Here is a 17,649-nt window from a genome sequence, read left to right as displayed (position 1 = left end):
ACTTTTAATTGTAAACATTGAAAAATTACAGTCTAAATTTGATAAAAGTATTCTAGAAAGTAAGACCTTTCCACATAAATATCTAAATGGAAAAATAAAGGAAAGGACAATTAATTGAAAGACCTGTATGTTTAGGCATCTGCTTTATCAGAGGTAATAGTATTTTATTTATTTACTGAATCTCTCTTCTTGTTCAAACTTCAAGCTTATTGTCTAGAAAAAGAACTTCTAGCACTCAGATTTTTTCAGCATAGGAAGAACACCAAAGAGAAGGTTGTTCAGAGAGACCCTAGACAGCTCAAGACTAAGGTGTGGCTTTTCCTTATAAGGTCTTTTTCATACCTACTGTCTTATTTGTGACCATTTCACCCCTGGACTGGAGTTGTTATATCTGTCCCATTCTCATAATTGAGCTCTTCCCGTGACTTCCTTCCATAGATACATATCAAAGAGGAAACTTCACATGACTTTCTGAGTCTGCTTTTCAAGCTAGAGAACAGTTTAGCTGTCAGGAAATGCTGAGCTTAGAGTAGAGGATTGAGGCAGGGCTCAGGGGTGAAGAAGATGAAGGGCCCAATTTCAGATCTCATGGAAAGGTAATTTGGGAGCTGAAAGTTTTTTGGTTCTGATTGAGATACAGAAGATGAAACAGGAGATATCATGAAAAACACCTTTTCTTATAAGTTCTGAGGTCAGAGGCTATGTCTCTCATATTTATATCCTTCACAACTTTGAATAGAATGTCTTTATATAAAAGGGGCTCAATCAATGGCTACCAAATAAAAATCTCTCTTAAAAAGTCCTATTTTGAACTGTATCTTCAGTTGGATGAATTTTAAAATCATTATTTTATCCATATTTAGCCCCATTTTATTTTTATTTGTATAGATAAGAATGACTTTTCACATACCCCTCTCCTGATTTTCAAAAAAATGTATGGCTTTCCTGTGGTGACTTGAGAATAAGCTAACCTTTTAGGTCCTAGAGGAATACTGTAAATGAATTGAACCCCCCAAATAGTTCCCCTAAGCTTTGCTTCCAAATAGTATACCATTTATTCTGTCTCTATTCATTGGTAGGATATAGGTTATTGACTTTCTCTTAGAATTACTTCCTTGAGTTTGAAAATACTTTATGAACTTACCTCATTTCATCCTTTTGGCACAGAGTATATTGATGTTATAAAATAATAAAAGGTGAGTCAAAAGGGTTCCAGTTTTCTTTTTTAAATACTGAGTTGGAGTGATTCAATTTGGGTTCAATCAGATCAAAACTGAGTTAAAATGACCCACTTCATTAGTCGCTAAAGACCTTTATCTCAAATTTACATTTAAAATTTTCCTTTTTATCCTTCTTTGTCCTCTTCTCAGTAGTTAGATTACTTCAAAGGCTTGTCTAATGGTGATAGAATCTTATTTCTCTTTCAGAACCCCAGTGTATTGACACATTGTCTGGTAGCCTTTTTCAGTGCTAAGCAGTGGGTGCATTTTTACAGCATCTCCATGTTCCCACACATTATCTAGTTTTATAACCTTGGTTCTATCTGTTTTCCTCCCTCTATACTATAGTCTCTTCAAAGGTAGAGACCTTATCCAATTAATTTTTGTGTCTCATTTAGAAATTTAATAAATGTTGGCTGATTTTATATAGCCCAACTGAATGGTGACTTGTACAAAAGAATGATCGCATGGGCTTTCTCAATTTTGTACTGGGCTTGATCAACTCAGAGAGAGGCCAGTGGTCCTCAGAAATGTTTACTAAATTGCTGGCAAATTTTAAGCCACAAATCTGAGTCCATTTTTCTCCACTGTCACATCACTAAAATGCATGGAAACCTAGAAGTAGATAAAGGAACATTTCCAAATGTGAGGCTTCTACCAGTAAGTCTAAAATGCAGAGTGAATTCTTAATGAGAAAAACTGAAATAAAGGCACGGACCTGCCTCATTGCATCTTTGGAAGCAGGACATGGACCAATGCAAATGTGAAGCTGGTGACACTTCAGGAAATAACACCACTACCTCACTCAGGGATTTTAAATCAGAGATATAAATTTGGAGATTTTGAGGGAAAACTCTTACATGATCAATGGATATGGAAACAAAAGGAAACAGAAGTAAGAAGACAGGTGAGAACTTGCCTGTAGGAGCTTGTTGTCACTTAGTATTCAAAAGCCTATTGAACTTTTACACCTTCCTTGTAATCATAGGTTGTAAATGACATATTCAGTCAAATGCCTTCAACTTACTTATGACTCAGTCAAACCAGTTGATGTGACTAATAGTAGCCACTCAGGACCAAATTAGTTCTTATTTTATATCAATACTGTGTTCAGTGTTGAGCAAAATGCAAACAATATTACCCAGCTTTAATGAATTATTGTCTGTTTTAAAACTTTGTCTAAAAATGCATTTGCCTTAGTTCAACTTGAATTTCCTTAATATAAATGTTAAAAATTAAATTATTAAATTAAAATTAAATTATTATCTGATCTAAGGAGTATTTTGTTTTTAAATGCTGCCTGCTACTTAAGCTCCATTGCATTAAAGATAGCTTATTTTGTGACTTAGGTCTAAGTTTATTTATCTTTAAATAATACATTGCTTAGGTGTTTCATTAAAAAATATAGAGCTAAAGTTTGTGATAGCTTATGCTACTAAGAACTAACTCCAAATTCAAATACATTTTAGGTGACAAAAAAAGATCTGTAAAGGATTCATTTTTTATAATTTTACACTTTAGATTGATAATCTTAATCTCTTGTTTTAAAGTAAAATATTGTTTTTTTAAAACATTTTAGTACTTAAAGAATAATTTTAAGTTAAAACATCGAAGCTAATAAAGAACAGTTAACAAATATCTCATATTTATAATGTTGATTAAAAATTTGTAAAAATATACCAGTCTTTTTAACCTTATTTAAATAATAGAAAAAATTAAGATTGTTTTGTTTTTATATAAATAATAACACAAATATGTTTTCAATAGATACATCTTTATACATTTTGAAAATTCTTTTATTATTTGTACTCTCTTGATTAAAAGTATATGTCATTTGTTAAGTAGATTTTGTTCATAATTTTGTAATTAAATTGTGTATGGCTTTATTAGTCCTATCCAAGATTAGAAATGTGTGCAAAGCCCATCAAAATAGTGTCCATATTAAAACTAAATTGACTCAATTCATTGAAAAGACAAAACAACTAAATCATTACTATGTACCCTGTAAGTATTCAGCCTTTGAAGGCTTTGTGACAGTAACTCAGCCACCTGATGGAATTAATTTATGAGCTAATAGTACTAATGGCCCTGTCCCATCTCTTGTTCTATAATGGGTCCCAGTGGAATCTGCCTGTAAAGGATAGTCATGTGATAATTTTCAACTCTTTGACTTGCTCTAAATGCCAACCAAATATTTTCTTGTCAGGATAGTTGCTGCTGCTGCTGCTGCTAAGTCGCTTCAGTCATGTCTGACTCTGTGCGACCCCATAGACGGCAGCCCACCAGGCTCCCCCATCCCTGGGATTCTCCAGGCAAGAACACTGGAGTGGGTTGCCATTTCCTTCTCCAATGCATGAAAGTGAAAAGTGAAAAGGAAGTAGCTCAGTTGTGTCCAACTCTTAGTGACCCCATGGACTACAGCCTACCAGGCTCCTCCATCCATGGGATTTTCCAGGCAAGAGTACTGGAGTGGGGTGCCATTGCCTTCTCCGGCCAGGATAGTTAGAGCCTTGTAAAATGTGAATCTATTCATGGGGAAATGAACAATTACTGTTTATAACTTGGGTAATACTACTATCAAAGCAGGACAGAGAATATAATTAAAGAAACTGTTTCAAGTTAGTGATAGAAAATCCAAACAAGGCTGTATTTAGCAATCTTGTATTTTTCCAATTCAGGACATTACTCTATCTTTATCAGACACAAAATTAAATCAATATTGAAGTGGGGACAGATAGGAAAACAAAGGCTGAGTTAAAAAAAAAAATTCCCTTGACCCAAAGAGGTCTGTAACACATAGTTTTGAGACACAGCGGAAAATGAATTGGCTGTACCTTGCTAACAAAAGTATTCAATACCAGGGCAGGTGGTTAAAATGAAAATTTTGAAGGTTCCTTATGAGTGAAAAGTGTTCCCTAAAGCCATTTCATTCTCATAAAGAAGAATAAAAATTTTTCTATGATATACTCAATCTTCTGGTACATAGTTTTCCCATCTAGACAGAAACTGGATTTATTTACTCTATTACAGTCTGGAGTACTACTGTTCAATGGAAATATAATAAGAGCCTGGTAATTTAAAATTTTCTAGTAGCCAATTTAAAAACAGTAAAAAGAAACAGGTGAAATAATTTAAATAACATTTTATTTACTCCTGTATATCCAAAATATTATCATGTCAACATGTAATCAATGTAAAAATTATTCATGTGATGTGCTTAGTTGCTCAGTCATCTCTGACTCTTTGCAACCCCATGGAGTATAGCCCTCCAGGCACCTCTGTCCATGGGGATTCTCCAGGCAAGGATACCGGAGTGGGTTGCCATGCCTTCCTCCAGAGGATCTTCCCAACTCAGGGATTGAACCCAGGTCTCCTGTATTGCAAGTGGATTCTTTACCATCTGAGCCATCAGGGAAGCCTTAATATGATAGTTTACATTATTTTTCTTTGGACTAAATCCTCAAAATCTGGTGTGTATTTTATACTTACAGCATATCTCAATTCAGGGTATCCACAACCATGTGTGGGCTAGTGGCTACTGTATTGAATAGCACAAGTCTTTATTTCCTGAACTTTATTTCCTCCAAGAATTGATGGTTCACATATTTTTTTCCTTCAAACCTCTCATCAATACACATTTGTTTCCATATTGTTTGATTTAAAGTGTTAGTCTAGGACAGAACGAACTTAAGCTTCTATGAAGAGCTTGACATATTGTTTGCAAAGAATTACTAATAAACTGAAACAAAAAGAGCAATTCTCAGGGGTCAGACAATTTCTGAGTTCAGGTCACCTGGCCAGCTCTTCTGTTTTGCTCAATTTGTTCAGTGTACTATAGATGACTTGACTGGAATATGCTTGGCTAAATCTCTCTAAAAGTAATCCTAAGAATCACATAATACAAAAATGCTTCAATATAAACTACACATACCAATCTGTGGAATGAACAGTTACTAAACTAGTTAGGCACTCAGTGTTTCAAAGACTCATTCTGTATTTGATCAATTATGATTGTCCTGAAGACATTATTGAGACAGCAGCACTTAGCTCCTGACATTCCTGAAATCTGTGAATGAGCACCAGTGATGAAGATGAGTCAGTATGTCCCGCAGCATGTAGCACTATGTCATAGGAGTTCTACAGGAGACACGGGACAGACATGTGTCAAGACACTAATACATTCACACAAGATAACGAGTGAGAATGTGGTATGGTACACAGATTGGATGCTGTGGTTGCCATGAGAAGTACTCACTTTTTCAGATCATTCTGCTGCGTTTTGGCTTGTGCATGCCACTGGTGCATAGCAGGGAAGAAGCCACTTGTGTGTGGTGGAAAAAGTATATCAACTAATAAAACCGCATTTGACTGGGAAATAATTGTATCACAGCTATCACAGGATTAATTTCACAAAATTATCAACACAATAGGTGCATTACATTTTATGAATCAGAACTCTTCATTTGCTGATTCATAAATTAGCCAGTATGCAACAAGAATATGATGCATCAAAGAAAGCATTAGATCATCTTCATGCAGTAAAATTGTAACTATTACTTCAAAAACAGTTAATGCAACATTAGACAGGGATTAAAGAAGGAACTTGGTACATACAAATATTCTGAATATGAGAAAATGGTAATAATTGCAGTTTCTTTTCTGATTAAAAAAAATCCAAATTCTTATTTAGCATTAAATTTAGTTTAGGTTATTAAGGTAATTTTGGACATTTGAAAAGGATTACTGGGCACTAGAGCCTGTGCTAAATTCTGATGTCCTGAAATGATTTGTTGCAGCACAATTACACCAACTGCAAATTTGGATAGGTCTTATCTACTGGTGACTATGGCTCTACCATTAGCCAAGAATTCCAAGTAGTTCTCACCTCCCATAGCATTTACCTGAGGAACTGTGGACTGTATATTTTGGACATGGATTCTACAAAGCGCAGGAAATCAATGTAAAACTGTACATGTTTTACCATGTAAACTAACTAAAGAATGGAGGCCTTGATAAATATCAAGCAAATTTCTTTCCAATGATTACTTGTGTCATTGGCAAGAAGCATCTCTTCTTTTGGATAAAACAAAACAAAAACTAAAAAAAAAAAACTCACAACATAAGATTATCCCAAAGTCCTGGGAATTGCCAATAACTTTTATTATTCCATTTTGATGTAATATGTTATAATTTTCATTACTTACAACATAGTGTTTAGAATAAAATAAAACCACACATGTTGGCAGCAGCTGGGGATGTGATCTGATGCTCTTCTAAAAATAAGTTGCCATAATTTAGCTTTTGATATAAATGCCTTTCATGAGGAATTTAAATGGACATTTTTCTAAATTGAGATATGTTCATATAATTGGAACTGAATCACTGCACTTACTATTGCATTATGGAAAAAAAAAGAAATGTTTAATATAACAATCTAATCTAAATTATAAGATAAATGCAAGTAAAAATATTTTGCATTTAAGAATTTAAAACTGATAGTTCCACAGAGTGGTGATGAGTATATTATACATATGTATGTGGATTTTACAGGGTGTTTCAAAAGTCCCTGAGGACATACAGGATTCACTCTTGGCATGTCTTTGCATACAAATGTAAACCTTTTTCTATACTTGTTATAATAAATGCTGAAAATGGCCCTCATGTGCTTTTAATAGAGATTATATTTTTGTTGCCAAGGTCACCAAATAGAAGAGGGATCACAAATGCCATTTTCTGCATGGGGACTCAGGGACTTCTGGCTCATTCCTGTAAATTACTCATCCACATAAATATGTATAGACATATATGTAGTATGCATAGTCACAACATAAATATATTTAACATTTAAGAAAATTTAGATATTCTACTGGTAAACTGACATATGTATGCAATAAAGTTGTATTTATCCACAGGAATTTTTTTTTGGTTGTTGTTCAAATGTACCATTATCTTAATTGTACTTTCCCAAAGTTGTTAACAAGACTCCTTTATAAAGAAGCAACATGTTTTACTTGCACATACATTTTCTTTTCTTAACTAAAGTTGAGTAATGAAAATTAATATCCACGAATATGTAACTAAATGATGGAATTTTCATTTAAGTAATTTTGGTTTTCATTTTATACTGTATAATTGTTTCATTGAAACTGTTTTTTAAAAATTGGATCGAGTTAATGTTTTTTTTTTTCTAGTTAAAAATCACAATATCTGATATATTAACATATGTCAGCTTCCTACAGGAACCCTAAGGGTCTGCCCACCTGTGATGTCATAGTAAGGAGGGGCTTTTCTTCAGCAGACTCCTCCCTCGGTATCTCCTTCATCACCATGGCAACAGCCTTATCTGCCGCCCTAGAGCCTTTTCCCTATAACAGTGAAATCAACAATGACTTGTGTCAGGAGAAATCTTTAACTTATTATTTATCACAAGATATTCTAATGTTTAAAGAGCAATCCAACATAAATGAAGAGGTAGGCTGCTGCAAGTGAATCTTGAGGCTTTTGGCTGAGGAGAAAACACATGAAATCTGAAAAAAGATTATCTGTGAACTTTTTAGTTAACTACTTTTTCACCTTTACAGCTGACATATTATATTATATTTAATTTTAACTTAGTATTTTATATGTATAATATATTTTAAGGCAATTTACATGACGACAATTTTTTTAGCATTGATTTTAAAACACTATGGATTGCCTGTTATGTTTATTTAAAATTATTCCTGTATAATCTCTAAGTGTTTTAAATGACAGTAAGGAGTCTAGGATAGGGATTAGGATCAGGGTCTCACTCCCACAGAGGAATTTTGCTGGGTGGTCTCTGGTGTCTGTCACTTTTGATTGGATTGGGCACAAAAAATAAATGTGTCATAAAACCTCTAAAAATTGTTCAGCAGCCTAAAGTCACAGAAATTCACCCAACTTGTTTATTTTGGGGAGGTACTATGGAAAAAAAAATGCAACTCTCAATGTTCTTGAGATTAAAAAAATGTTAATAGAATTTTAGAAATGTCTTTTAATTGGAGAATCTCATAAATTCACATGTAAATAAAGGATGATTAATAATAGAGGCACTGATATACTGATATGTACAATTTTTTGGTCTCACACAAACATAATTATGGACTGTAAGGGGTATGCTGGCTTTCTATGGTTTTAGTTTATTATGTTTTTGAGGGTAGATAGGGCATAATAGAAAAAAAAAATACAGAAAACAAAATATCACCTTCCCAACCCAATTAGCAACATCTCATACTATGTAAAAATTAAATCATCTTTAAGCACTTTAAAAACAAAAACTTCCACTATCCTTTGTCTGTGGGCAGAGCCTCCCTAGAGAAAACAACCTTATACTAGGTACAATGTGACTATCTGTGTTGCAAATTTATGTAAAGTACAGATGCAGCATACAGAGATACCATAGGCAAGGAGACAAAAATGGACATATGAGGGTCCGTTGTCTGAAAGGAAGTTAAGAGCTAGGGTCAATATTAACTCCAAAGATTAATAAATCTTGATAGTCTCTATGCAACTAAAAAGGATAGACTTACATTATTATCTTTGGTTTGCACAGGGCTTTAAGTATTTAGAAGGTAGGTTGACTCTAGGAAGCAGAATATCCATTTTTTCGAGCGTTGCCTTTCTAAAATGTAATGAGTGGCAGTTTTTATTTATGAGAACCAAGAAAAACTTTGTCTAGTTACTACATTTAAAACTGTGTGAATCTCTTTACTATGCTGAAAGCTTGTTTCTTTGGTTTGTTAACTTAAGAACTAGCATTATTGAACAATACTGTGTTATTTCTACAATATAATATCAACTATTAGAGATTTTATTGAGCAGATATAACAGCAGTAATTTTCTTAAGTGTTCTGAAAAGTTAATATGGCTACAATGCTTAGATTAATTGAATTCTGGAAGAATAAAGGGAAACAGAGGTTAACTGTATAACAAATCGGGGTATAACGATCCCAGGTGTTTCCTGTAGTAAAGCACTGTCATCTTCCTAATATACATACAGTTCTGAATTCTGGAAAATGATCCATGGCACTGCTAAGCTATTTGACATGTTTCCAAAATGTAAAAATTACTTGGATAAAACATTATATACAATAAGATCAGTATGTCTTTATAAGCTACACTCATTTACAAACTTTATATAGTTTAACATATTTTTGCAGCGTATTTTTTCAAAAGAGCAAAATCATTTGTGAAGAATTTTTCCATGCTCCGAGAAGTGTAATAATATAGCAATAAACAAAGTGGCATGCTTATATTAAATTCCTAATATATTTGAAAAACATATCTAATGTTACAAGTCATAATTGAAAAAATAATAATTCAGATTCTTTCCTTGGGCTAAGAAATAAAATCAATTGATAAGCATCTCAAAAAATTTCAGGTCGGTATTTCAATATACTATTTATTTGAAATGCTACCAATCCGTAAACTATGTATAGGTATTTTTCACATGTGCAACTATAATAGCTAGAATTAGCAACGGACATGCCATTTCACTAAAACAAAACCAAACCAAAACAAAAATTAGTCCTTTCATGCTGAACTCTAGAACAAAGCAGTGGTCAGCTAGAAAGGATATATAATAAACACATGCGGTGCTTTTTATTTCTTGCAGAAGAACCCACCAAAGCCAGGGTCAGGTCACTTTTTTGAAGACAGTGCCACTTTTTCTTCAAGGTTACACCTACTACCTGAAAAAAGTCATGACACCCAGGTTAGTGCCTGCTAGCAACTTTGTTTCCTTTACAACCTCTTGGCTTTTGAGTTAGTACCCGATGAACTTCACTGTTTCGGAAGTGTGGTACAGCTCCAGAACAGATTGGGAAGGTTGGCCACGTGACATGTCCACAGTTCAGACAGAGTGTCTAAAACCACTGCCAAGTCATGTGAACGCACTTACATGTCAAAGCAAGATCCCCCCAGGTCATATTGCCACCTCCACCTTAAAAATTAAAATCAAGATTTTATCTTAAAATCAAGCTGTGTTATTTCTGACTTGTCCATTTATCTTGTGGGATAATGCTTCTAGAATTCAGAACCTGGCAGGTAACTGAGTTGGCAATTCATGAAACTATACAATTTGGCTTATCAGCAGCTCTGTAGGACTGACAGTAATACAACTGTGCAGGTTTTACCTTTCTTTTTTAAATTCAGTGACTTAAAACTTTGTAAGAAAGAAATACACATAGTTATTCATATTTCAAGTTCAATTTTTAAAATACAACTACACCAAAAGATCAATATTAATCTATTATTTGAAACAACATGAGGACAGCAAAAGGAAATATATACTGACTATACACTCAAGCATATAAATGGATTTAGATTACATTAAGCCAGTATGCTTCTACATCATTCTAGCCACAACAGAAAGGAACAGTGAAACTTTGCAAGTTGATTATCACATCGTGACACCCTCCAGAAATTATATCAGCCCATTTCTTTTCAAATAATACTTCAAAATCACCTTTTTCCGCTTGCTCATTTAATCTCTTGAGATATTTTTGACTGTTTGGAAAACAGTATCAGCATAAAAGGAAATGTCTTTCATTTTGTGTGATTTGCTAGAGAAAATTCTTTGATTTTTTAAAGTTTCTTTTATCATTTTGTGTGTTCACAAATGAAATATATAAAATAGTAGCTTTTCTAAGAAATAATAATTCTTGAGAATAATCTTTTAATTTCTATTATAACACCAGGCATAAATGAATGAAACACAGGGAGTACAGTAATGACACTAATGTTTATTATGAAAACTCAGTTTTGGCCCACTTCTGTTTTTTTAATATAGAATGTAAGAAACAGAGTAGATGGAATTCTCCAGGCAAGAATACTGGAGTTGGGTGCCATTCCCTTCTCCATGGGAACTTCTGACCCAGAGATGGAACCCAGGTCTCCTGCATTGCAGGCGGATTCTGTTACTATCTGAGGCACTAGGGAAGCCCTAGAAAACACTGGAAGTCACAGAATTTTAGGCTGGATATCAGGCTGTGATATCCAGGTATCAGGTATCCTCAGATGAGGTGCTGGCTCCAGGTCTGTCTTGCAGGGAAGAGATCTAACCTCTTTGCAGAAGCTACTGTGTGCTGAGCATGCTGCTGGGTGTTTTGCATGTTTTTATTGATTTGCTCTCATGAGAACTCTGTGGGGTAGATGATATTATTGTCTTTGCTAGACGGTTGTGGGCTTTGAGGCTCAGAGACAGTACAGTGTGCTTTAGCCAAGGCCTCAGAGCTAATCTGGGATGGGAACCCAGACCTACCTCCCAGCCTGTGTGCTTCCTCGTCTACCACTCTGCTCTCTCTCCATCTGGCTTTGTGAGGCGGAAATGGTCAATAAGAATTAGCCACCCACAACTTCACTCATGAGCACATTTCTAAAAAAATGTGTTTGTTTAAACTATTTTCATAGAAAACCAACCTAAGCATCTCACGTATACATACTTCTTTCTTTTTTTTTTTTTTTTGTCTTTTCATTTGCGTTTATTTAAACACAGTTCTCAAAACATTTGAGTGAAATTGGGCCTCCTTTGGTAAGCAAAGGACCTGAAAGCAATATTTAAAAATGAACAGGCAAAGTCTTCAGATCATCCACAACACAGGTATAGTGTTCCCTTCTTTTTTCTCAAAACTCTGAAGCACCCAGTTTTTCCATATAGTCTTAAAAGCTAGAAGAACAAGAGTACATTTGTGGTGGAATGTATTGTCACTTGCTGATAACTAATTGAAATACCATTATCCCCTTCTCACAGCTTTAAGAACTAGCCTTTTTAAGGCATACATTGTACACACTTCTTTCTGTTCTGTAGATCTTAATAGAGATTTATAAGTTTTAGCATCCCTCTAATTCTTTTTAAATGTTAACTCAATGCCACTAAATGCCATGTTTACGAGAATTATCCTGAGATCTATTTTGGACACATGAAATAAAGTAATTTCAGAGTGACTCAGTACATCATCAGCAATTTTCTAGTTGCTGCTACAATGGAATTTATAACTTAAACATCATTTTTATCATTGTTTTAAGGATAAACTACAATCAGGTTTACAAGTATGAATGCATTGAATATATTTTCCTTATACATAACATATATATAAGCAAATACCTGCCATTTGGGTCATTTTAGCACAACTGTTTGAAATGAAATGATATTCAGTATTGCATATATTGAAAAATTATATATCTCATAAGCTCCAGACCCTGGACTTACAAGCACAAACTGGTCACAAAAAGGCTAATTTCTGATGGCTATTCTTGTTGCTTATATGCAGAGCCAGGATAACCTTTTTTACTTGAGAAGGTAAATGTCATGGAAAGTGTCATGCTCTCTTCAAACTTCTCTTTCAACACAGGAAAATGTCAGAGCAATATTCCTTGAATGGTGGCGATCTCTGCCTACCACATTATGTCCTTTCCTAGTTGTGTGTTCCTATGGATTTCTTCCAACATAGAGTAGGGCTCAAACCATTCTATTACAGTAACATTTAACTCATTCCCTTCTTCCCCCATCAACAAAATTTTCTGTAAATTTTAAAATTTACAAGTAGAACTAAATCTGAACATACTGGTCAATCATTGTTTCTAAACATCCTGAAGGAAGCACAGATCTGGATGTAAATAATTGGGAAGCACGGACAGAATTCTCTCTTTTCTTAATTAGTGACTCATATGTGGAATTCACAAATCATAATGAATTCACCACTGGTTCAGTGATTTGTTTATAGCTGGAAATAATTTGATTATTGATTCTTTATTAAGGGTAGTCAAGTTGCAGTAAAGAAATTGATGCCTTTAGTTAAAATAATGTCACATGGCATTTAAAAGAAGGACATTTAGTTGATTCTCCATATCTTTCTTACTATCTTTTTTGTTTTCATTGTAGCATTGTTTTTTTCCAGATGACTCTCCAAACCATCACCTTTTCCATGAAGTCTTCTGGTGTGAATGAGGACTGATTCTAATTACATTCTATGATATAACTCCCATGGGGCTCCCCTGGTGGCTCAGTTGCTAAAGACTCTGCCTGCCAGGCAGGAGACCCCGGTTTGATCCCTGGGTTGGGAAGATCCCCTGGAGAGGGAATGGCAAACCACTCCAGCATTCTTGCTTGGTAAATCAAGAATTTACCAATCCCATGCACAGAGGAGCCTGGTGGACTACAGTTCATGGGGTTGCAAGAGTCAGACACAACTTAGCAACTAAACCACTACCATATAACTCCTATATCTTCAGTTTGTGTTATTTGGTACTTCTTGCTGTATGTGGTATATGTGTATGTGGTGATGGGAGAGCCATGGACAATAATCTCTTTAATTCTAAACCTTCACATATGAAAGTCCCTGGGATTTTAAGCTCTCTGCATGCACACTCATTGTCCTTGGCCTGAATGATTGCTGTAGAGGGGTCTTGATGACTTCTATAGGTCCTCAAACTTTTGCTTTAATGGGACCCTTTTTCCATAAAAAATGTAGAAGGTTGTATTTTATGACTAAGCTATATCAAGAAAAACATAATCCAGACCAGATTTGTTATTAATATTACAAATTTCTTATTATAATAGTCATTTGAGGGATTCTGATTTTTAAGAAAGATACAATGAAAGTATTTTTATGGGTCCTGAGGAGTATCTTGGGCCTTCTGAATTGTGTTCACTGTGCCTGGTATGCCAGTTGACCTTGGGTTACTGTCTTCTCAACAGCCAGGGTGCTGTCCCTGGAGCTGCTCTCTCCCACCTCTGGGTGGCCCATTTTGGCAGTGACTGCTTCCACCACCCCCTCAGCACTTCCATCACAGCTGTTCCTGCCCTAACAGGTCCCCTAACCACCACTGTTGCTCTTACTATTCTTATTAGCATTCAAAGAATCTCCCCTAAAAGCAGTCAAAAATCATAATGGGTGCCCAATCAGTAGCTCTCATCTTGTAGTTCTTAAAACACACTCAGAAAACTTGGAACATTTAGTCCTGAAGCAGAACACACTGGCGTGTAAAACTCATGGTGACCCTTAAACTGTTGTCTCTCCCCAGAAAATTAGGCCTCAGCACTTTAGCCTCTCCCGCCTCAGAGTGTCTTCTTGACCATCCAAGAGTACTTTTGAGGAAGCGCGTCAATATCTCTTTTTTAAAAAAAACAAATCAGCCTTCAGTGACCAGAGTCACCAATTGATTCCAAAACACTCCATGTCATTTTTTCTAATTACACTTAGAAAAGGGACCTGGGTCTCTTGAGGAACAGAATTGCCCCATACCCAAAATTTCTGAGTTGTACATGCAGATTAAGCTTCTCCCGGGCACCTTGCTATATAATCGCTCATTGAGAAAAAAGGTTCTGTGACTGTTTTATCAATGAAACTACCTTGTGTGAGCAAAGGTTGTGCTTGTTTCTTTTGAACTACTTGCATTATTTGGTATAGTGATAAGAGACTCAAGTTTACTCAGTATATACAAGTAACTATTAAAAACCTTTTCAAATTATTTAAGATATTGAAATCACATAATATGGCCAAATTTGACAGAAGGTGATTTTGAATTACATAAAAAGTCTGAATTAGACATTTAAAGAAATTAAATAGTTTCAAGTATCTAAATAAAAATTCATTAAAATGAATAAAGTGTTGCCAAGTAAAGATGCTTAAAATTGGCTCTGAAGGACAGATAAGACTTCCTTCTAATTAATAAGATCCATTTGCTCACAATTTACCATTTGTTTGTTCTCTGGAGAAGATTAAACATTCCCCATCTCGCTCCCACCTTACCCCCAGGTTTATTTACTCTGCTTAGCAAGCTTTCTTGACAAAAGGTCAAAGTCACAGCACTTAGTTCCCCGATCATCTATAACAGTTCTCAATTAGTGAAGTTTTATTATTAGGCTTACTCTGATTAATGTCGCTCTAAATTATTTGGAACCTATTTCACCTTAATATTGAGCTTCTCTATTATGCATCTGCAAGCATCTTTTGCTACCTAAAGTGGTCTGGTCTAGAAAAATTGTTTTCTTTTGACCTTGTTGGCTTTATGCTGAGGATGACATAAGTAATACATATTTAATAATTAAGAAGTAACTGTAGAATGTGGTGGTAAGTTTTCCTTTCTAGTATGATAAATCCTCAATTTGTAATTTATATTTATATAAATATATTTATGCTTGAGAAGACATTGATGATTGTGTGAATATGTAACCAAAAAAATACAACAGTAATTAGAGGGTTATATATGTGTATGTGTTGGTTGCTCATTTGGGTCTGACTCTTTGTGGCCCCATGGACTATATCCCACCAGGCTCATCTGTGCATGGAATTCTCTAGGCAAGAGTACTGGAGTGGGTTGCCATTCCCTTTTCTAGGGGACCTTACTGACCCAGGGATCGAACCTGGGTCTCCTGCATTGCAGGAAGATTCTTTACCATCTGAGCCACCAGAGAGGGTTACCTTTGTTATTTTTAATTCACTGTTAAATACCTCAGATGGTTTGCAAAACAGGCACTTTTGGAGCGGGGGTTGGGGCGGGGGGGCTTATTTTTGAGTAAAGTGACTGAAAACATAAAATCCTAAAGATTATTTTGTTATTTTTTTCTTTTCAAATACAAGCACTCCAGACTTGTATCTGATGTGCACAAATGGATGGATGTCCAACACTTAAGAGAAAGTAAGGTGTTATGAGAATCATACATCACCAGCATAGATAATTGCTTAAACTCTGCTGAATCAGTGATGTTTTAGGGCATAGGGGGAGGTGAGAAAAGGTCTATTCCTGGAAGGGGTTAGGGAAGAGGTATTGAGGTCTGGGTTCTAAGTGTTTGTAGTTAGCCAAGGTGATGTCCTGTACAAGATAGTAGAAGGTGGAAGACTAGTGGGAAGGAAACTCGGCAGGAACCATGTACAAAACACTGATTTATCATTTCTGTCTTTCCCATTTATTCCTGATTGGAAAGTTTTCCAAAGGAAACATAATGAATAAGAATCCCTGTAGGTAAATATGTGGTTAAGACCATGAAACAGTTCCCTTGAACTGATTACCTATGAAACTCTTTTTCTTTTCAGTGATTAGATGCATCCCCCAACTTCTTGGGCTTTCCTGATGGCTCAACAGTAAAGAATATGCCTTCAGTGAAGGAGATAAAGGAGATGAGGGTTTGATCCCTGGGTCAGGAAGATCTCCTGGAAGAGGAAATGGCAACCCACTCCAGGATTCTTGCCAGGGAAATGCTATGGACAGAGGAGCCTGGCGAGCTACAGTTCATGGGGTCACAAAGTGTTGGACCCAATTGAGCACATACACACATCCCAACTTCTTGCCCCTAGTAAGTAAAATCTATTTACTGTGGCTCAGACAGTAAAGAATCTGCTTCCAGTGCAGAAAATGTGGGTTCAATCCCCAGGTTGGGAAGATCCCCTGGTGAAGAGAATGGCTACCCACTCAAGTATCCTTGCCTGGAGAACCGCATAGACAAAGGAGCCTGGCAGGCTACAGTCCATCAGGTTGCAAAGAGGTGGACAGGACTGAGTGATAACACTTTCACTTCTTCTTTTTTTTTTTCCAAGTCAAAAGAAGGAATTCCATTCCTCTACCTAATTGGAAGCCTTTAAATGTTGACTGTTGTTATCTTAGAGCATAGAAATTGAATCCCACCTCCTTTAAAAAACAGATGTAATTACCATATGGTAAATGTATTATTACCAAAGTTTTGAATTTGAGAAAGCAAATTTATGCAGATGTCATGAGGTAGAATTACACTTTGTCCATTTTCTTTCTAGAGAAGGACTTGTAACTAGTGAACTTGAATTCCCCTTTATAAATATTTCAGGCAAATTCTATTACTAATTTATGAATAAGAGCTGTGGACTTGGAATCTGACTATTCAGTAGCCTTCTTTGTAGCTTTAATCATTTTCTGGCAGGTGCAAGTGTTTTACTAGTTTGTTCTCCAGTCACCAAATGCCCCAGTTTTGTTGATATAACTTAGGAAAAATAAATTACAGAAACTAGGTTAAATTCATAAGCTACTAGCCAAAAAGTTCTGAGCTAAGGTACTCCATCTACCTGACTTACCTGAAACAGCTCTAAGAGACAAGCTGAGGCTTTCACCATCTCTGTTCTAATATTATGGATCAGACTGTAGTGTCTCTGCTTATCTCGATAGTCCTCTGGGGGTCATAGGCAATATCTGAGTTGGCTCCTCCCTAATGCCTTCTGCTTCCTTAAAAAGATTAACAGTCTTTCTTACTCTGTGGAGAGGGGCTAGGGAAAGTATGAAGAGACCTTGGAGTGGGAAACCCCAGTCACTGAGTGGCCATGAGATTGACAGTGTATAGAGCCAGTTAAGCATCCATGGTCAATGGAAGGGAACAAAGGATGGCCATGTGGCATGTTGGCACCAATACTGGGACTGGAGTCAGAAGACAGAAGTTTCAAAC

General features: G+C 35.5%; 1 protein-coding gene and 1 long non-coding RNA gene across 4 annotated transcripts in view; one reads left to right on the top strand and one right to left on the bottom strand.

The window, feature by feature from the left end:
• PEX5L (peroxisomal biogenesis factor 5 like) overlaps window positions 1-17,649 on the bottom strand; it is a 290,800-nt gene that overhangs the window by 131,218 nt on the left and 141,933 nt on the right. Inside the window, exon 1 of one of the 2 annotated variants that reach the window (XM_055568976.1) lies at window positions 7,481-7,564. The exons of the other annotated variant lie outside the window; for it this stretch is intronic. Coding sequence (XP_055424951.1) covers window positions 7,481-7,549 — 69 coding nt within the window. The 5' untranslated portion in view covers window positions 7,550-7,564. Of the gene's footprint in view, window positions 1-7,480; window positions 7,565-17,649 lie in introns of those variants that run through there. 2 annotated transcript variants of the gene reach the window in all.
• LOC129643842 (uncharacterized) overlaps window positions 1-17,649 on the top strand; it is a 53,829-nt gene that overhangs the window by 29,868 nt on the left and 6,312 nt on the right. Inside the window, exon 4 of one of the 2 annotated variants that reach the window (XR_008710538.1) lies at window positions 7,450-7,587. The exons of the other annotated variant lie outside the window; for it this stretch is intronic. This is a non-coding gene — a long non-coding RNA (uncharacterized LOC129643842). Of the gene's footprint in view, window positions 1-7,449; window positions 7,588-17,649 lie in introns of those variants that run through there. 2 annotated transcript variants of the gene reach the window in all.

This window comes from Bubalus kerabau, chromosome 2 (genome assembly GCF_029407905.1).
Source record: "Bubalus kerabau isolate K-KA32 ecotype Philippines breed swamp buffalo chromosome 2, PCC_UOA_SB_1v2, whole genome shotgun sequence".
In the NCBI taxonomy this organism is placed as follows: domain Eukaryota; kingdom Metazoa; phylum Chordata; class Mammalia; order Artiodactyla; family Bovidae; genus Bubalus; species Bubalus kerabau.
This window is presented reverse-complemented; position numbering and strand designations above follow the sequence as displayed.